Source organism: Papaver somniferum, chromosome 9 (genome assembly GCF_003573695.1).
Source record: "Papaver somniferum cultivar HN1 chromosome 9, ASM357369v1, whole genome shotgun sequence".
Lineage (NCBI taxonomy): Eukaryota > Viridiplantae > Streptophyta > Magnoliopsida > Ranunculales > Papaveraceae > Papaver > Papaver somniferum.
This window is the reverse complement of record NC_039366.1, coordinates 39247721-39267351: the sequence shown is the minus strand read 5'-3', so window position 1 is coordinate 39267351 and position 19631 is coordinate 39247721. Positions and strand designations below refer to the sequence as shown.

The 19631-nt window shown below is 35.3% G+C and overlaps 2 protein-coding genes across 2 annotated transcripts; both read right to left on the bottom strand.

Moving 5' to 3' along the window:
• Positions 1-5585: 5585 nt before the first annotated feature.
• Positions 5586-6526, bottom strand: LOC113310123 (the record flags this gene model as incomplete). Its single annotated transcript, XM_026558703.1, has 2 exons — positions 6131-6526; positions 5586-5746 (listed from the first exon to the last, which is right to left on the bottom strand). Coding segments are annotated over exons 1-2 (492 nt in total), but the record flags the coding sequence as incomplete, so codon positions are not given.
• Positions 6527-7092: 566 nt separating this feature from the next.
• Positions 7093-8067, bottom strand: LOC113308799. The gene is made up of 2 exons (XM_026557252.1): positions 8012-8067; positions 7093-7906 (listed from the first exon to the last, which is right to left on the bottom strand). The coding sequence occupies exons 1-2, from the start codon at positions 8051-8053 to the stop codon at positions 7232-7234; spliced, it is 717 nt and encodes a 238-aa protein (XP_026413037.1). The 5' UTR covers positions 8054-8067; the 3' UTR covers positions 7093-7231.
• Between the last annotated feature and the right edge of the window lie 11564 nt (positions 8068-19631).

The window sequence follows — 19631 nt, the reverse complement described above, 5'->3', positions numbered from 1 at the left end:
ATTTGGTTCACACGGATGTATGGGGACCAATTGATGTTGCATCTCACAGCGGGTTCCAATATTATGTCACCTTTATTGACGATCACTCAAGGAAGGTATGGCTTTACTTCATGAAGAATAAGTTCGAGGTGTATGAAGTAGAAGTGGAAAGCTTTGGTTGAAACAAAAATTGGTCTGAAGTTGAAGTGTCTCAGGTCAGACAATGGTGGTGAGTATGAAAAAACAAAATTCTTACAGTTATGTGCTACAAATGGAATTCGTTTGGAGAGGACAGTTCCAAGGACGCCAAAGGAGAATGGAGTAGCAGAACGTATGAATTGGACGTTGAATGCACGTGATAGGTGCATGACGTTGCAATATGGTTTTCCCGAGACCTTCTGGGCACATGAAACAGAGACGGCTGCTTATCTAATTAATAGGACACCTAGTAGTCCATTAGATATGAAGATACCAAAGGAGGTTTGGACCGGAAAAAAGGTAAATCTTTCATATTTGAAAGTTTTTGGTTGTGTTGGTTATGTTCATCTTAGTCCCGTGAGAGGTCTAAGATAGGTGTTCAAGCAAAGAAGTCTATATTTCTTGGTTACAAAAATGACGCTTTTGGGTATAAACTTTGGGACTACGAGGGTCACAAAGTTATTAGAAGTAGAGACGTCACTTTTAATGAGAATGAGTTGTACAAGGACAGGAATAAAACACAAGTTGAAGATGTCGGATCAAGCAACGTCGATAAGGAGTTGTATATCGATATTGATGATGTTTCTGAAAAAAGTGTGGTACAAGAAGTACCACGGTATTGCTGATGGTAGAGAAGTACATGGTGAAGAGACTTCTGCTGCAGTGGGTGTTACTCCGATAGTTCCACAAGAAGTACGAAGATCATCAAGAACTCCAAAACCAAACCCAAGGTATGCTCTGAGTTCTCAATTACTTACGGATGGAGGTGAACCTGAAGATATTAAAGAAGCACTAGCCGCTGATAATTCAGGCAAGTGGCAACTTGCTATGGAAGATGAGATGAATTCACTTGACGAGAATGACACTTGGGTGTTAGTAAAATTACCAAGAGGTAAGAAGGCGTTGCATAATAAGTGGATTTATTGGATGAACTCTGAAACAAATGGATATATTCGATACAAGGAGAGGTTGGTTGTGAAAGGTTTCCAGCAAAAACCTGGTGTTGATTACAACGAGATATTTTCTCCAGTTGTGAAGATGAATACTATTCGATTAGTGTTAAGTCTAGTGGCTTCTGAAGATCTCTACCTTGAACAGTTGGATGTAAATACAACTTTTCTTCATGGTGACCTAGATGAAGAAATTTACATGAAGCATAAAGAAAGATTCGTAGTAAAAGGCAAGGAAGAGAAGGTGTGCAAACTAAAGAAGAGTTTGTATGGTTTAAAACAAACCCCGAGATAGTGGTACAAGAAGTTTGATAACTTCATGCATAGAGGTGGTTACTCACGGTGTAATGCAGATCATTATTGTTACTTCAAAAGGTGCGGTTCTGACTACATCATATTATTACTGTATGTGGATGATATGTTGGTTGCCGGAACATCTCTACAAGAAGTTGAGAATTTGAAGAAACAATTAGCAAGTGAGTTTTCTATGAAAGATATTAGTGAAGCAAAGCAGATTCTTGGTATGAGGATCATAAGAGACAGAGCTAAGGGTGTACTTATGCTTAGTCAGGCTGAATATATTGAACGATTGTTGAAAAGGTTCAATATGGAGAATGCTAAACCATTTAGTTCTCCACTTGGAAGTCAAATTCGTCTTTCAAGTATGCAGTGTGCGAAGACAGATGAAGAAAAGGAGTACATGGCTGATGTACCATATTCTTTGGTTATTGGGAGTCTAATGTATGTTGTGGTGTGCACGAGACCGGATATTGCACATGCAGTGGGAATAGTGAGTAGATATGCAAGCAACCCAGGAAAACAACATTGGGAAGCTGTGAAGTGGATTCTCAAGTATTTGAGAGGTAACACAAACGTACCATTGTGTTATGGAAAAAGTGGTTCTATCTTGATGGGTTATGTGGATGCATACTTCGCGGGTGATGTAGATAAAAGGAGAAGTACGACCGGTTATGTTTATACTATGGGGTCAGCTGCAGTGAGTTGGAACTCACGTTTACAGAAGTTGGTGACATTGTCTACTATGGAAGCGGAGTACGTAGCAGTAACAGAAGCGAGCAAGGAGATGATTTGGGTACGAGGTTTGTCAGATGAGTTGGGAAAGGAACAACGAGATAGTGTTCTGTTTAGCGAAAGTCAAAGCGCTATACATTTAGCCAAGAACTCAGCCTATCATGCTAGGACGAAGCATATAGATATTCATTATCATTTCATTCGGGATCTCTTAGAAGAAGGAGAGTTGAAGCTCGAGAAGATTCTTGGTTCGAAGAATCCGGCGGACATGTTTACCAAGGAAGTTACATCAAACAAGCTAAAGCTCTGCAAGGCTTTAGTTGGTCTCTCAGAATGAGGATCAGGAGGGGATCCGCACTGACAAAGAAGATGTTTTAGCACCGTCAAATCCAAAGTTGAAGAAAAGAATAATTGAAGACAATCAATGAGTCTTCAAAGTGAGAGATTGTTAGTTATTGAGGACTAATTAATTATTTCCTAAAGTTAGTCGTGATATTTTAGGAAAGAGGTTTCCTAAACCGGTTATAATTCTTGGTGATCAAGTTTATAACCTATATAAATAGGTAATTAGGCCTCGTAAAATTAAATTGTGTAGAAAACAATTTAGAGATCGGTGAGAAATTTCTTGTATAGCTTTTAGAGCTAAAGCTAGGGTTTCGTTGTGAAAGCATATTGGTGAGGAACAAGAGACAAGGTTATCGTCTCGGATATTTGTTGCGGTGTAACCAAGGGTTTGCTGGGATTCACACGACGTTGTAATCGTTTTTCTTCATAGTGGATTTGAGTTGGTGCGGCTCAAAGTGGACGTAGACAATATATACAAGTTGTATATATTGGTCGAACCACTATAAATCTTGTGTCCTGTGAATTGATTTATCTTTCTCGTGTTATTATGGTTGCTTGTGCTTGGTTTACTTATTATTCATCATAATATCTCAAGATCCGTTATTCCGCAGTTGTCAGTGATTCCATAAAAAAATCCTGACAAATTAACATAAGCCGGCATTTAAAATCATATAAGCCGGCACTGAAAAAATAATATCGGCATGGCTTATGTAAAAGATGGCATAAATCAAACATAAGCATAATTAATTGTATGAAAAATACGAGCATGACGACTAGACTGCCGTTATTGACATTTAATTGTAGATAATGTCGGCTGTTACGAAATTCAATCCAGGGAATTTCGTTTTGTTACTCCCACAACCAGCACTGGTATAAATTTTAAAACAACGCTAGCTATAGTAAAAATTTAAACAGAAGTTTCATGTACACAGCCGGCATAGAAGATAACACGCATATCAATGCCGATTTGGGACATGCAAAATCCGGTGATTTTAACCATCACTGCGGGCATGATATTCATCTTACAAACAATACCTAAACCATATACAGGGATGACACTCATAAAGAATTTAATCCGGATTTACATTGTTGGCAAGAGTCTTCAACATAAATTCAATGTCCAATGATTGTAACCGAAACTTTTCGGTTAGGGTTCGTAATAATCAAAACCCACTACTTTACATCGACTAAAAATCTCATAAAACGGTTCAGAATCACTTGCCTTCTTAAAGAATCTATTTGATTTAGAGTTTGATCTTATGAATCGTCTTCTTCTTCAGCAACAATTTGATGTAACCGATCTTCGAGTACCCTTGTTCCGCTTTTGATTCTAAATCAGCCGCTTTCGGATCCGATTTTGGTTGAGTTTGTTTGCATGGAGGCATCTTCGGTTTAGGTCAAGTTTGTTTGCATGGAGGCATGGCATCTTTATATAATGGATTGATCACCGAAGAAATTTATTATACAACGATTAATCGACAAACAAATCGTATTGAAGCGACAATGGGAAGGAAAAAATATTTCGACCCGGGATGGAGAGAAAGAAGAACAGAAGAAGGAATCGAATGGGGAATATAGATAATGAATTTAGTTTTTAAATTTAGGTTTTTATTAAGTCTAATGGGTAACACGGTTATTTTGCTAGGTTTTTAATCAATATTAAGGGTAAGTCAGTACTTTCGTTCGGAAAAATCCCTTTGCAGGTTTCTTTAATCAATACTAGGTATCACCCCGGCCTACGTCCGGGACTCAACCTTTGTTTGTTTGTTTAGTCGTCCGGTCAGTATTTTTTCGCAAAATTTTAGTCATTTTACAACGGTCGTGATCGTTTTTAGTGGTAAGTCAGGGACGGTTCCAATATTTAGTTGGTCATATTATAGTATAAGGTGTTAATTTGTTGTGTTAGTTGGCCACCTATAATGGACAAAAAATGGTCAAAATTTATCGGGATTTGGACGGCAGAGATTATGCCTCGGCCCTAGCTAATCCAGTTCTACCCGGTCCATAACCAACTTCGCTCCTTAGCTAACTCTTAAGGATTATCCCTCAAGCCTAGCTAAGGGTTTGCCTCGTTGACTGTACACTTCCGTTCTTTCTACGACTTAATTTTCTGTTTCATGTCCATAATAAACAATTTTAACCATTTTTTTTAATAGGAAAGAAAAATTTCATTACTTATAATTAAATTGAAATACATAGTTTCTCATTTATGAGATCGTGTAGCCAAACCGACAAATCAGAATCCCAAAATTGATCACTACTAAGTACTCTACCATCCTTCACCACAATAAGGTATATACTGGCTTAGTAGCTTAGGGAATGAGTAACATCTTCTCCCTTCCCCCGCTTAGATAAATGTGTTGTTACAATTTTTTGTGATTCTAGCATTGAAGTGAGAATGTGAACGATTACTTGAAATGGCTTGCTCACCACACAGAGGTTGATATATTCCGTCTCCCACTCCCCCGCCACTCCATTTTCTGTCACCATTTGATTGCCAAGAGTCTCATGATTATCTCCTCCACGGATGGATGGAAAGCAAAGCCATCCCGTGATAGAAAAGGAACATCCAGAGCATATATGATCAGAATCGATCATAAAAACAAAATCGATCCAAGCCCGGAGGATGGACAAATATAAGGATCGGCTGTCCATAGACAGACACCCTTTTTTCTGTATATAAATCCTTAGTACTATGTAATGAATTCTAGGGGGTTAGTCCTCGAGTGATTTCGGGGGAGTTGAGTGTATTTTAAATCTCAGAGAGTTTGAGAGAGTGTAGGGAGTTTGAGAGAGTTTGGTGTTTTGAGTTCAGGGAGTTTGGGGGAGTGTAGGGATTTTGAGAGAGTTTATTAGAGGGAGTTCGGGGGAGTTTGAGAGAGTTCACTCCTAATTCATTCTCTTTTAAGAAACAATAAACTCTCATTTGCAAATAACATTGATCTTTAATCAAAAGAAAAAAATAAATGAAAATGATCATATCTCTGTATCAATAGTATATTATTTTGTGTAACGAGATATTTTTTTCTCTTCAATTTAACGGTCTCCATACAATTCTAACTCCCTTTGTTCACGAGCATTTTCCCACATATCATCCGCTATACTCTTTCTCCATGCATTAGCTTCTTGACGTTGTTGTTCTTGAGTTTGTTGTGTCAAAATTTCGTCGTCATTTACAAGCGTTGATGGATGGCTATCTTCCTCTTCCTCTTCCTCGACCGGAAACTCATCTGAACGGCATTCTTTTCGTAAGAAGTTGTGTAGGCCTGCACAAGCTGTCATTATCTCCGCTTGCACCTGATACGGAAATGGAGGTTGAGACTTAAAGATCAAGAAACGAGACTTCACAACACCAAATAATCTTTAAACTACATTCCTCAAAGAAGCATGACGCATGTTAAATAATTCTTCAGCCTTTTTCGCATGATTACCCATACCAGAAAATTCTTTCAAATGATAACGTCGGCCACGAAATGGTGTTAAACAATATCGTTGGTTTGCAAAGCCACCATCCCCCAAGTAATATTTACCTGAATAAAACACAAAAAGAAAACTTCGTCAAGTAGAACCCGAAAATAACTTAACCAAAAAACTCAAAAATTCACATTAGATAAAAGTAAAATTACCTTGCGGTATTTTCAGTCCATTTCTTTTTGTCATTGCGTCGTTAAGTATTTTCGAATCATGAGCAGACCCTTCCCATCCACTGATCACGTATATGAACTCCAAGTCGAACTTGCAAACCGCTAACACATTTTGAGATGTAATTCCATGTCGATTCCGATAAACGGCTGCATTTCTTTTCTCTACCATTGCTGGGATATGTGTACCGTCCATAGCTCCAATGCAATCCTTAAAGTAAGGATAAAATCGTGTACTCTCACGAATTTTAAATGGAGTTGCACTTGTTGGCTTAGCCATCATCCTCGGAGCTATAACATTTAAAGCTCGCAACATCCTGTTGAAGTTTTTACTAACTGTCCATCGAGAGCGACCAAATGTGTCACGTATTGTGCAATATCGTGAACTTTGGCCAACAACGAGTAAAAATGTACCAAGCATTTCTTCAATAGAAACACATCTTGTATCACATAATGATGTACTTTCTCTAATGATACAACATAGTTTTAGAAAAATATCAGGGTACATCCTATAACTTCTTCGAAAGTTTTCTGGGTCTTGACGCAAAACTCTCCTTATATAGTTATATCCAAACAAAGTAACTGGGCGTCTCATTGGTCTTTCAATACGCTGACTTTGTATGTATTGCAATTGCTTGATTATATCCATCAACCATGAATGCACCGCTGAAAGTATATTCAAAAAATGGATAGTTCAAATTCATTATTGCTGCTTACCTCTTCATCATCACTGCTTTCTTCTTCTGTATCAAAGGCTTCATCTTCACTATCAGTAGATAAATCCAAATCAGACATGTTCACCTAAAAAGGATAAAAGTACTTTTTTTTATTAGAATCATCATTATTTCAAAAGCATAAAAGTATATGTATATAGAAAATAAGCATATAGAATATAAAGTTCATAAATTCAATCATAATAACCATAAAGATGTCAATCCATAAAAATTAGTAGCAATCAATCCATAATAATAAGTTCTCAACTTGGAGAAAAAAAAATTAAATACTAATAGTTACGAAGAAAAACGATCAAATGTTGTAACTCTAAAAGCCCATTAAACCTAATAGAAACTTGCAAAGATGACAGGTTTATGCTTTTAACTTTGAACCAATCCACAACTTTCTCTCTTCAGGAGTAAAACGTATGAATAAGTTCTTCTTGTGATTGTTGTCCAGCATTTCAATTACTTTCAGCTTATCTTCCAAAGAAATTTCATTCATGCCATAAACAAGATCCCATACTTGGTTATCTTTCTTATCCTTATCAATTCTACGCATTTCTTTTTCAATTTTGCGGTCTTCTTTCTCTTTCGCAATAAGAGCATGCATTGAATCAATAGAATAAACAATCGATGAACTGTTGGCAATCAATTTCTCTAGATAATCAGACTGCCCAGTAGGATTAGTTGATGTAGAAGAGTCACCAATGTCACACCTTGGTCTTTTCTTTGGTGCCGTTTTTCTGACGGGAATTTTCGTTGTGTTCATATCTTGAGTTTCATCTTTATCTTGTTCATCAGTTTCCTCTAAGCCATATCCCACGTATGATACGTTAAAAGCACTACCATATTGCTCTCGTTGAGTATAATCAACATCGAAGTAATTATCTTGTTCATCTTCCTTATCACAGGTTCTAGCACTTGTACCCTCATGGGTAAGATCAACTGTAACTTTTCCAGAAGCACATTTATTCCCAAAAACAATAAGCAAGTCACCATAGTCTTTACCATTATCTTCCCTTAAGTTAGTTTGGTTTGGATGTCTCTGTTAACACACAAAATAAATAAAGGATAAAGCATGAATTAGAACTCTGCACAAAATAGAAGAAAAAAATATCAAATTAGTTGTCAGTAAGTAACACACACATACCTCAAAGTAATTTTTCCACATCTCGTCGGATCCAGTAATCATCTTGTTAGCATCATCCCAACCGAATCCAGAAGTACAAGATTTAAACAAATCCTGGTATTGACCAAATCTAGTCTTCAGCCATCTATGTTTCCCTTTATAGTTCTCAAAAGATTTGTCACAACCACATGCTTGGTTAAGTTTTGGAAGTATCTCCTCTTCCACTATTCTCTTAGTAAAACATCCACTAGTGTCTTTCTTCTTCTCAAGTGTAGCTTCTACCAACAGTTCCAATAATTTATCAGTCTCTCAAGTTGTCCATTTTTTGTAATTCGTAGTCACTTCCGTTTCCGGTTCCGTATTCTTATTCTTCCTAACATTCTTTTTCTTCTTGTTGTTTTCAGAAGATTGGCTGGATTTTTCCATTCTATGGTGTGACATGTTAACTACATCGTACTTAGACTAATACTAGAACTTAACAAAGCAAGAAAGAAGAGATAGCTGTGCCCAAAGGTCTAAACCAAACATGGCAGAAATCACGTTTTCAGGACTTGAATACGTCTTCAGAAAATTTTAGATTTCACAATCTTTACTCAAAAAATCATACAAAAATCACTGTGTGATGGAATTCAACAAATTTGGTCTTGTTGCAAAGCTAAGAAACTCCTCTTTAACATAAAAATTATATCGCAAAGGAATGATTTTTATAGATATGTCAGAATCATCTCGACAAACAGGGCAGAAATCACGTTTTCAGGACTTGAATACGTCTTCAGAAAATTTTAGATTTCACAATCTTTACTCAAAAAAATCATACAAAAATCATTGTGTGATGGAATTAAACAAATTTGGTCTTGTTGCAAAGCTAAGAAACTCCTCTTTAACATAAAAATTATATCGCAAAGGAATGAGTTTTATAGATATGTCAGAATCATCTCGACAAACAGGGCAGAAATCACGTTTTCAGGACTTGAATACGTCTTCAGAAAATTTTAGATTTCACAATCTTTACTCAAAAAAATCATACAAAAATCATTGTGTGATGGAATTCAACAAATTTGGTCTTGTTGCAAAGCTAAGAAACTCCTCTTTAACATAAAAATTATATCACAAAGGAATGAGTTTTATAGATATGTCAGAATCATCTCGACAAACAGGGCAGAAATCACGTTTTCAGGACTTGAATACGTCTTCAGAAAATTTTAGATTTCACAATCTTTACTCAAAAAAATCATACAAAAATCATTGTGTGATGGAATTCAAAAATTTGGTCTTGTTGCAAAGCTAAGAAACTCCTCTTTAACATAAAAATTATATCACAAAGGAATGAGTTTTATAGATATGTCAGAATCATCTCGACAAACAGGGCAGAAATCACGTTTTCAGGACTTGAATACGTCGTCAGAAAATTTTAGATTTCACAATCTTTACTCAAAAAATCATACAAAAATCATTGTGTGATGGAATTCAACAAATTTGGTCTTGTTGCAAAGCTAAGAAACTCCTCTTTAACATAAAAATTATATCACAGAGGAATGAGTTTTATAGATATGTCAGAATCATCTCGAAAAACAGGGTAGAAATCACGTTTTCAGGACTTGAATACGTCGTCAGAAATTTTTTAGATTTCACGGTCTTTACTCAAAACATCATACAAAAATCATTGTGTGATGGAATTCAACAAATTTGGTCTGGTTGCAAAGCTAATAAACTCCTCTTTAACATAAAAATTATATCACAAAGGAATGAGTTTTATAGGTATGTCAGAATCGCCTCGACAAACAGGGCAGGAATCACGTTTTCAGGACTTGAATACGTCGTCAGAAATTTTTTAGATTTCACGGTCTTTACTCAAAAAATCATACAAAACTCATTGTGTGATGGAATTCAACAAATTTGGTCTGGTTGCAAAGCTAAGAAACTCCTCTTTAACATAAAAATTATATCACAAAGGAATGAGTTTTATAGGTATGTCAGAATCGTCTCGACAAACAGGGCAGGAATCACGTTTTCAGGACTTGAATACGTCGTCAGAATTTTTTTAGATTTCACGGTCTTTACTCAAAAAATCATACAAAAATCATTGTGTGATGGAATTCAACAAATTTGGTCTAGTTGCAAAGCTAAGAAACTCCTCTTTAACATAAAAATTATATCACAAAGGAATGAGTTTTATAGGTATGTCATAATCGTCTCGACAAACAGGGCAGGAACATGTTTTTCAGAAAAATCTATACGAAAAACACTATTAGGGTTTTGACCGAGAGAGAGAGTACGCACAAAAAAAACTATACACAATCAAAATAAACAATTATGGAGATCAAAGATATGAAAAACAATCAAAATAGTACATAAATCAAACTATAAACAATCATGGAGATCAAAGAAGAAAAAAAAACATACCTGGAAAAAACGTTTCCTCTTCTTTCTCCTATGGTTTTCTACGCACCAAACTCCTTCCCAAATCTCTACTCTTTTGAGAGATTTGTTGTGAGACCAAAATACACTAAAAACTCCTTCGAACTCCCTAAAGCAACCAACTCCCTAGTATTGTAGGGTTTTATGACTAACAGGGAGTTCAAGAGCTTTTTTTAAACTCCCCAACGACTAACAGGTGTTTTCTAGGGAGTTTAGGAGACTCCTCTAAACTCCCCCACGACTAACGGGGATTTGGAGAGACTCCCTCAAATTCCCCCACGACTAACAGGAGAAAACACAAATACATTAAAATCTCTCGAACTCTCCCACGACTAACCCCCGGTAGTGCAGCAGTCCTATCGTCTAATGTAGTGCATCCTGCAGAAGCACTTCTCCCATAATGGGAAACACATGCGACATCAACGATACAATAAGCTTGGGTGTCTTTAGAATCCCAGTGTGTGCTTGATTTAGAACCTTCTTTGATTTAGTACGTATGTTATTCTTTTCCATGAAAACCATAATTCTATATACTACATATATGCAATTCTTTTAGCTATTCTATTTGAGGATCTTCCTCCTAAAAATACTTTCCAGAATTAGCTATTGTATTTGAGGATCCTCCTCGTGGACAGCTACTCCATGTTGGAGATGGTATAGCGTTTTGTATTCGAAGGTCCTCCTGGAGTAGCTTTAATATGTATTAGAGATTTGTGCGTCCTACCTGGCACAATTGATGGTTTAAAATGTGCTGATTTAGACAACAGACTCCATGAATTATTGTCCAACTTTGATTTCAAAACCAAAACTGATGTTAACTTAATAACCGATTTAATTTAATAGTTCGGCTGTTTTGATAAAAAAAGAACGACGATATAATACGGAGTAGGAGTAGTTAAAAGATCGTGCATGCTATTTCCTAGAATAGATTAGGAAATCTATTTCAGGAAGGTGTTCATATATATCCATTTAAGTTAGGAAAGTGTTCATATTGGGATACGGGGCAAAATCCATGTACATAGATTTCCTGACTTAGAGAGAGTTGGGCAAAATCATGGTTAGTTATTACGGGGCAAAATCCATGTACATAGTTAGCTAGTTTAGGATCTGCTTTTGCCGGGCCGCTCATGATCTCTAACGTTGAAAATAATAAGATGCTTAAAATGAGTTGCCACCTTTGACTCAAAATCAAATCACTAATAATCAATACAAACCGTAGGATGACAGAAATCAATGACCGTAATTGACCCATAGACAGACAGCCTTCTTCCTTGTAATATATATTAGGTTTTTGCTAGGTTTTTATATCTCCCAATTAATAATAGGGAAAAATATCGTTTGGTCCTTTTTTAGGTGGTCCCATTTCTGTTTAGTGCTTTGGGAAAACGCTTAGACTGTTTGGTCCATAATTATTTAAAAATATTAAATGGACAAAAGTACCTTCTGTGTTAATTTCTACTTATTTTTTTTTGTAGCAGTTCATTTTTCAAAATGAACTCCTGTTAATTTCTACTTATTTTTTCAGAAATCACCTAAAAAAAACCAGAGTTCATTCTAGAAATGAACTCCATATAAAAAACTAAAAAAACAGAGTTCATTCCAGAAATGAACTCCATATAAAAAGTTAAAAAAAACAGAGTTCATTCCAGAAATGAACTCCATATAAAAAGCTAAAAAAAAACAGAGTTCATTCCAGAAATGAACTCCATATAAAAAGCTATAAAGACAGAGTTCATTCCAGAAATGAGCTCCATATAAAAAGATAAAAAAAACAGAGTTCATTCCAGAAATGAACTCCATATAAAAAGCTAAAAAAAACAGAGTTCATTCTAAAAATGAACTCCATATAAAAAGCTATAAAGACAGAGTTCATTCCATAAATGAACTCCATATAAAAAGCTAAAAAAAACAGAGTTCATTCCAAAAATGAACTCCATATAAAAAGCTAAAAAACAACAGAGTTCATTCCAGAAATGAACTCCATATAAAAACTCTTCAGTCGTCTTCAACAGCAGCAGCAAACATCATAGTCTTCAAGACAGCACCAACAATATCGTATTCATCATGTTCATCATCTTCAACAACAACACCAAACAGTGGAGACGAAAAAAAGACACAAAAACTACATCTTCTTCAAAAACTAAATCATCATCATCGTCTTTGGCATCAGCAACATCATCTTCATCATCTTCAACATCAGCAAAAAATCAACAAAAAACTAAAAAGAAACGCAAAAACTTCATCATCATCTTCTTATTTATCGTCTTCATCATCATCATCATCATCAACAACAACATTATCAGATAAAAAAAAGCCCAAAAACATCGTCGTTCATCATCATCTTCATCTTATTCATCATGAGCAGAGAAAAAAATGGGGAGAAGAAAAAACTAGATCTAGAAATAAAGAAGAGAGACAAACTGAATCTGAAAATAAAGAAGAGAGAGAAAGTGAATCTGAAAATAAGATATTTTCTTCTCTTTTTTTGTTTATATATGGACCCAAAAGGGTATTTCTGCCACTACAAGATGAAAATTACATCATCCATGACGTCATCTTAGGAACAAATCATTATTTTTAGGACCAAACTATAATATATATTTCTAAAAAGGACCAAACAGACAGTTAACTAGGTCAACTGGACTAGACTCCCTCTAATATATTATTTGCAGGACCTATTGGTATTTCCTACTTAATAATAAGACTTCGTACGATTGCCGGAGATGCTCTATTAATAATATTGTATGATTGTTCCCAGTATTGATTGTTGGATGACACTAGTGGGCTGACTTGTGTGCGCGAGAATCAAGTTCTTATAGTCGCTTGTTGTAGAATCCATTTGTAAAAACTTCTCACTTCCAAAGAAGATTATAGATTATCAAAGCGTCGTCGCTGAATATCCCTTCATTTGCTTTGCTCAATGGTAATGCAAGAAAACAGGATAGATGGATGCTAAATACTCACTCCGTTCCTAAATAGATTACCTATTCATTTTCTATTTTGTCTTATTAATAGATGATCTATATATCATTAAACAAAAAGATAATTCTAAAATTATCTTTTCAATTAATTATCGTTAGTATAAGAAATATATATAATTTCTAATTTTTACTAATTATTGTTCATAAAAGTATCTTACTATAATAAAGAAAATGCCTCTTCTTCGTGTCCTATATCTTTTGGTTATTTTTTATATGGACGAAGATACCTCTCAGTATTTTTATTACTATTGAATGTGCCTCCGTAATAACGGAAAATAGTAAGGACACTTTGGTCATACGGACAACTTTTACTTTCCTTCTTTTGTACGAATCTAAAGAAAAATAGCATTTTTACCTCCTCTCCAACCTAGTTCCAATTCGGATACAGAATTTCGGGACGAAAAACGTCCGAAAATTATACGGATTCCGTCAAAAATCCGGTCAACAGTGCGTTGTTCGACAGTAGTTCGAAAAGGCACACATACATACGTGTATAATTCGTTTTTGAATTGTAAATTCGGTAGTGAAAATCGGGGCACGTTAGATTGTAGGAAAATATGTTTTAGTGTAATAGATATATAAAATATACGTATATCGTGGTGTGAAGCTCAATGGTATGAGCTTCAAATAACATGTTTTAGGCTGAGTGTAATGGATCAAAACATGGTAATGAAAGCGACATCTCGCAGTGGGTAAAGGTTTTAAAAAAACTCGTCCCCTTTTTCTCTACTCGAAAGCAGGTAAGCGTAGCGGGGATTTCAAAAGAGACGAGGATATGGACATCGCCAGAAAAAATGAAAAAGCGATGGGAAGGACCTCGCTTTTGCAAAATTCAGCGAGGATGTTTAACTCGCTTAAAAGCTTGGCCGTGGTCATCGCTCAATTTTTTTTAGCGAGTCCCAACGCCTCGCTGAAAATAAATATTTGTTTGACCTTTTTAGTCCTACACCCATGTTACACCCTACTACACATTTTACACTCTTTCAATCTAATTCGTGTTCTCCTCATAATCATTGACAGTGTAGTCTAGAATTAATGGTTCACTACTCGGATCAATGTGATCGAGCTTAACCCTAACGTACAGATATTTTTATTAATTTTAGAGAGCGACAATAATGGTACATGTATCGATAAAAAAAATGTAAGCGTAGCTCATTCTGTAACATATTAATCTTCTTCATTAGTAACAAACAAATTTTTTGGACACAATGTTAAACGTGGAGTGTTATGTTTAGTGGACTCAAAAAAGATTTAACTTATTTAATTAATTTCAAACTAAAATATTATATAGTATATTTAGCCAATAGTATGACCAATGACAACTCTTATTAGGTCACTGTCGTAGGCACCTCGGATGCACTTAGCACGCGGAACAAGCCTTTAAACCGGTAGGTGTCCCTGCCGGCCAAGTGGTGTCTCGGGGGAGGGGAGTTTAAAAGAGGTTTACCCGCAAAACCTTTACTCCATCTGCAGCGGAATTAATCATCTTCATTGCGAGCTTCATGTAGGTCACGGCATATTTCATCCGGATTGAACTCGGATATCCTTTCTTTGAGCAGTAAATAACACTCATAGAATTCGAATTCTTTGTTGGTGGCCTCTAAGTATCTATGTTTCGCCTCATTTTCCTTCAATAAATAAATAATAAATTATTAGTTTTTCATTTAAATGGTTCCTTAACATAATTTGATGCAAATTTTGAAACACTTACACATTCGTCGAGAGTCCAGCCGTTAGGTAAGTTTCGGTATAAATCTACTGCAAATTCCAAGTATCGTTTCACCTGTTTCCTAATCGAGCTGACTCGGTTTTGTAAGACACGACCAGTTCTCTGATTTGGATTTTCGTTTCTAACTGTTAGATGTTGAACTACCAAATCCCATAAGTTCACTCCCGAAACACTATTTCACGTAACATTTTCGGCCACAAAGACATTCATCCATGATTGGATTATAGATGTATCTTACTCGTTTGTGAATTTCATTTCCATAACCAACCGAAAAATAAAACTAAAAAGTATTGAAAGGATAAATAAAGATGGTTTGTAATCTATATTGTTTACTTTTTGGTAGAGAATGAAGGTATTTATATATATTGAACTTCTTGGTCCGGATCCATTGAAATTTTAAATTACATCGAATAACTTTATTCATTTTTGTCGTCTATACATCATCTCACTAATATTTTCCTATTCTCCTATGTGGTTGGTTTTATTTTGTATCAATGCAACTTTAATTTGTTGGGTCATATCATTTTCTGACACCAAAAAGTTAAAAAATTATATTTTACAATTTAACACAACTAATGACCATTATAATATCTTCTCGTATGCATTAATGGTTTTTCAACACAGGAAAGGGGCGATTGTAAACAGTAGGGGTCGTTATTCAAATTATCAATGACGACGATTGGTGGTAAATAAAATAAACGTATTGATCCCGAAAACAACAAAGTCCCACTATATTTTACTTAACGGTCGATTACACAGATGTGATCACTCTACATTGTATGTGGGAACTACGTCCTTTAAGAGATCGTACAATCGATCATACTTAAATTGCCTCTTTGATTCAGCTCGAAATTCGATGCAAGCTTTTGTTTTCTGTAGTAAACAAAAAAAAATGAATAAGTATCGACATTTTTTGGTTAGACCAAGTAATTATTAAAGTGATATGTTTACTTACGCGAGCTTCATAGGATAATGCAGGATGACCTATGTTAACGTCAAGCAAAAATGTTACAGAAATATCGATTTCGATGGTGATCAAAGCGAATCTTTTTTTAACAGACATCTTTGTTCGGACGTTTTCGTTTGCGGTAATATCTTAGAAGGATCGAAAAACATGGCTCCAAAAAATAGATTATTCATTTTCACAATCTCCCGGTGGACCTTGATTTGTAACTGAAATCCATGCCCGCACAACCCCGAAATCTTCTTCACTACTAAAGCGCATGATTCTGGTCTTTGATAAGTTTTTGGCCACCTGAACCTCTTGAAAATCGTTGTATAGATCATCTCTCCAAGTTTTCCATGTTACAACATCTATAGTTCTCATGTCTATCTGGTGTCTGGCTTTACCAAGTGAATGCTTGAAGCTATCAACTTGACTTCGACGAATTTCCTTCCTAAATAATAAAATTGCGGGATACATGCATTGATTATTGATGATAGTCTCGTCTATTCTCAAAAGTGGTTGGAAATTGCGGAAATAAAATTAGTACCAATACTCTAGAATATTTCACATCCCACCCATTTCACTACGATCGCTAGAGGTCCATCTGTTAAGGCAATCATACAAATTTCCTAATGTGGCACTACCCCAATCATATTCGCACAAGTTATGCAAATTCTGCAACTATTCTAACCATCGCTTATGTACTCTTGTCGTGGTGTTGCCTAACAGAAATCTACCAATACACCACAATAAGAAAATTCTAGTCAATTCTTCGCATACACCCCGATTGTCGTGATGTTCCCTACTAGTAATGTAGTGTACAAGATAATTGATTGGAATGATGCATGCAGAAGAATCCCATTTCCCAACTTTTTCACCCCTACGACCTTCTCTAGCCGCTTGCTCTGCAGCTGCTGCTCTTGCATCCGGGTTTTTCTTCACACAAGAAAGATACGTGCTATCATATCCTATATAATTTCTCTTCTTCAAACCATCAGGTATTCTTGGAAACCTTCGTCCACCACCTATTGGAATACCAGTTAGCCTTATAAAATCTAAAGGTGTGATTCCTAACTCGGACTACGGAAAATGAAATGATCTAGTTTTCTTCCACCATCTCTCCACAAGTGCTTCAGTTAACTTACAATCAACACAAGATAAATCAAATTCAAACACCATAGAAAAACCACACCTTTGTAACACATCCAAGGCTTGAGGATTACTTTCCACTACTATGTCATAATATTTCTTCACTTGAGACCAACTTGTTTTAAATTGCAAACACATATTTAATGACAAATTATCCTTACGTTTATGATTTTCATCACCCTTCCTAGACAAAATCTCACTTGACGCCATGGAAATTGACTACAATGAAAACAATCACAACATATATTACTCCCATTCTCCATTTTTTTTATTATAAAGTTTTCATCTAAATTGAAAATTTGTAAATTTACCCAAACACTATAAATCAGTCATAATTCATTCATTCATCTAAATCTAAAAAAAAAAAATCAATTTTATATGTGTCTCCATTGAACCCTAAAATACCAATAACAATACAAAATCAAATTAAATAAATTAATACTAACAAAACACACATGAATTAACCATCAACATAACATACTACCCAAGACAAAATCAATAACAATCAATCAAAAAAAAAATTAAGTTCAATTTCATACCTCTCTTTTAATTGGTGTTTACAATCAAATTAATTGAAATTATATGATCACCATCCCTCCAACAACAAACCCCTTCAACGAATTCATGTGATATTCCAATAATCATTCTTAGTGAATCACACCTCTAATGGGAGAAAAAAACTAGGAGGAAGAAGAGTAAAAAAGGAAAAAAAACAGATGAAGTCGAATGGAGAGGAAAAACCGAAGTTTTTTTTTCTGTGAATGATCTGGGCGAGGTCTGGCCCCTCGCTTCAACTCTGATTGGCCGGTCAAGCGAGGTTTACAAAATCGCTTTTACCTTTTCTGGCAGGCGATGTGTAAGTCCTCGCCCAATCGACTAACTTACCCCATCCACTACACTCAGCCTTAGGTGACGGGTTCAAAACCCATGAATTATTTTAAGAACATAAAAAATAAGATTTCACCTATTTCCTATCCTCATTTTCCCTAAATCCCATCCCAATCACACAAACCAGATTTTGTATAACTCTTTTTAAGTTGGATAAATAAAACTCACCTTATTAGATTTTAGGGGTGATTTTCATCTTCATCTACCACCACAGTCTCTCTCGATCTCGAATCTAACCCTAAATCTAAAACAATGCAGCATTACTAACATCAGTCACCAACCTTATACATTACATCACTACTACTAATATATCTGCATTTTTTAATAATTGTTTTATATAGGATCTGTAATTAACCTTTTTTCCACTTTTGGATTTTCCAATTGATTCGATGGAAAAAGGTGTATGCGAGCCAAATTTGAGATGCTAAAGGAATATATGATTGGTTCTAATTGTATTCAATTAGGTTTTTATTAATAGATTATTTTTCCGTCCACGGACTACCATATTCTATATGAGAATTAAACTAAGTTTCACAGTTAAATCAAACCCGATGAAAGTGGTGATTTGATCATTAATTACTTTCCAACCTCATCGTTAACAATGGAGAATAAGAGAATGGGTTTTGTTTACCCAGTTTAAAAAGAGTTGCACAAATTTTGGGTTATGTGGTTGGGATGGGAATTAGGGAAAGTGGGGATAAGAAATAAATAAAACCAAAAATAAAGTAGGAAATCTTGAATCGGCACTGACTCGGTTGACTCAGCAGCTCGCGTATTATACGTCAATCCCACATAATACGCGTACTTCATTCGGAGTTTGAGTTATTCGGAAGTATTATTCGAATTCGATCGATTCGGAAAAGTTCACGAATCATTCGTGAGTGACTCGGCGAATTACTAACTAGGTTCTCTACCACCATTCTCTTCCACCTCATTCATGCTCATTCATCTTCTTCGACTCTCACCATTCACCACCATCACCCTCTTCTTCTACCCTAACATAACCAGCTACACTATCACCGCCATCAACCTTACCGTAACCAACACCACCACCAGGTACATAAGAATTAGTTGAAATCTCTGCCCTAATCATAATCAAATTTGAAATCAGATTTCAATTTTTTTTCCCCATTTGTATTACTAGTAATATGCCAATTTCAATTTCACATTTACAGGGGATAGTCAAATGAGATTTCTATAAACTTTCATAGACTTTTTATTTGAGTGACTCCCGGAGATTTTCTGAAAATCTGGAGATTTCTAGTGAGTCTCGGAGAGTATTTTAGAGAGTCTTTATGACTTGTAGAGACAAAAAATCAAGATTCATAAAGAGTCTATGTGATTTATGGAGACAAAAAATGTATAATATATAACTAAAAATTTAAAACATCTACCGATTTCTTTATTTTATTATGCACAATATAATGTTAATAAATATACCATGAATACCTAGTAAAATATTTTTCATTGTCAGAATAGATCTCACTGTTGTCTTATGCCTAAGTTTTCAGTCATTCCACATTTTTTTTA

Coding starts and splice junctions, on each gene's coding strand:
- LOC113308799 (XM_026557252.1), bottom strand. CDS start 8,053: ATGATTACTGGATCCGACGAGATGTGGAAAAATTACTTTGAG. Junction 7,907..8,011: donor TGTGGAAAAATTACTTTGAG/GTATGTGTGTGT, acceptor GTGTGTTAACAG/AGACATCCAAACCAAACTAA.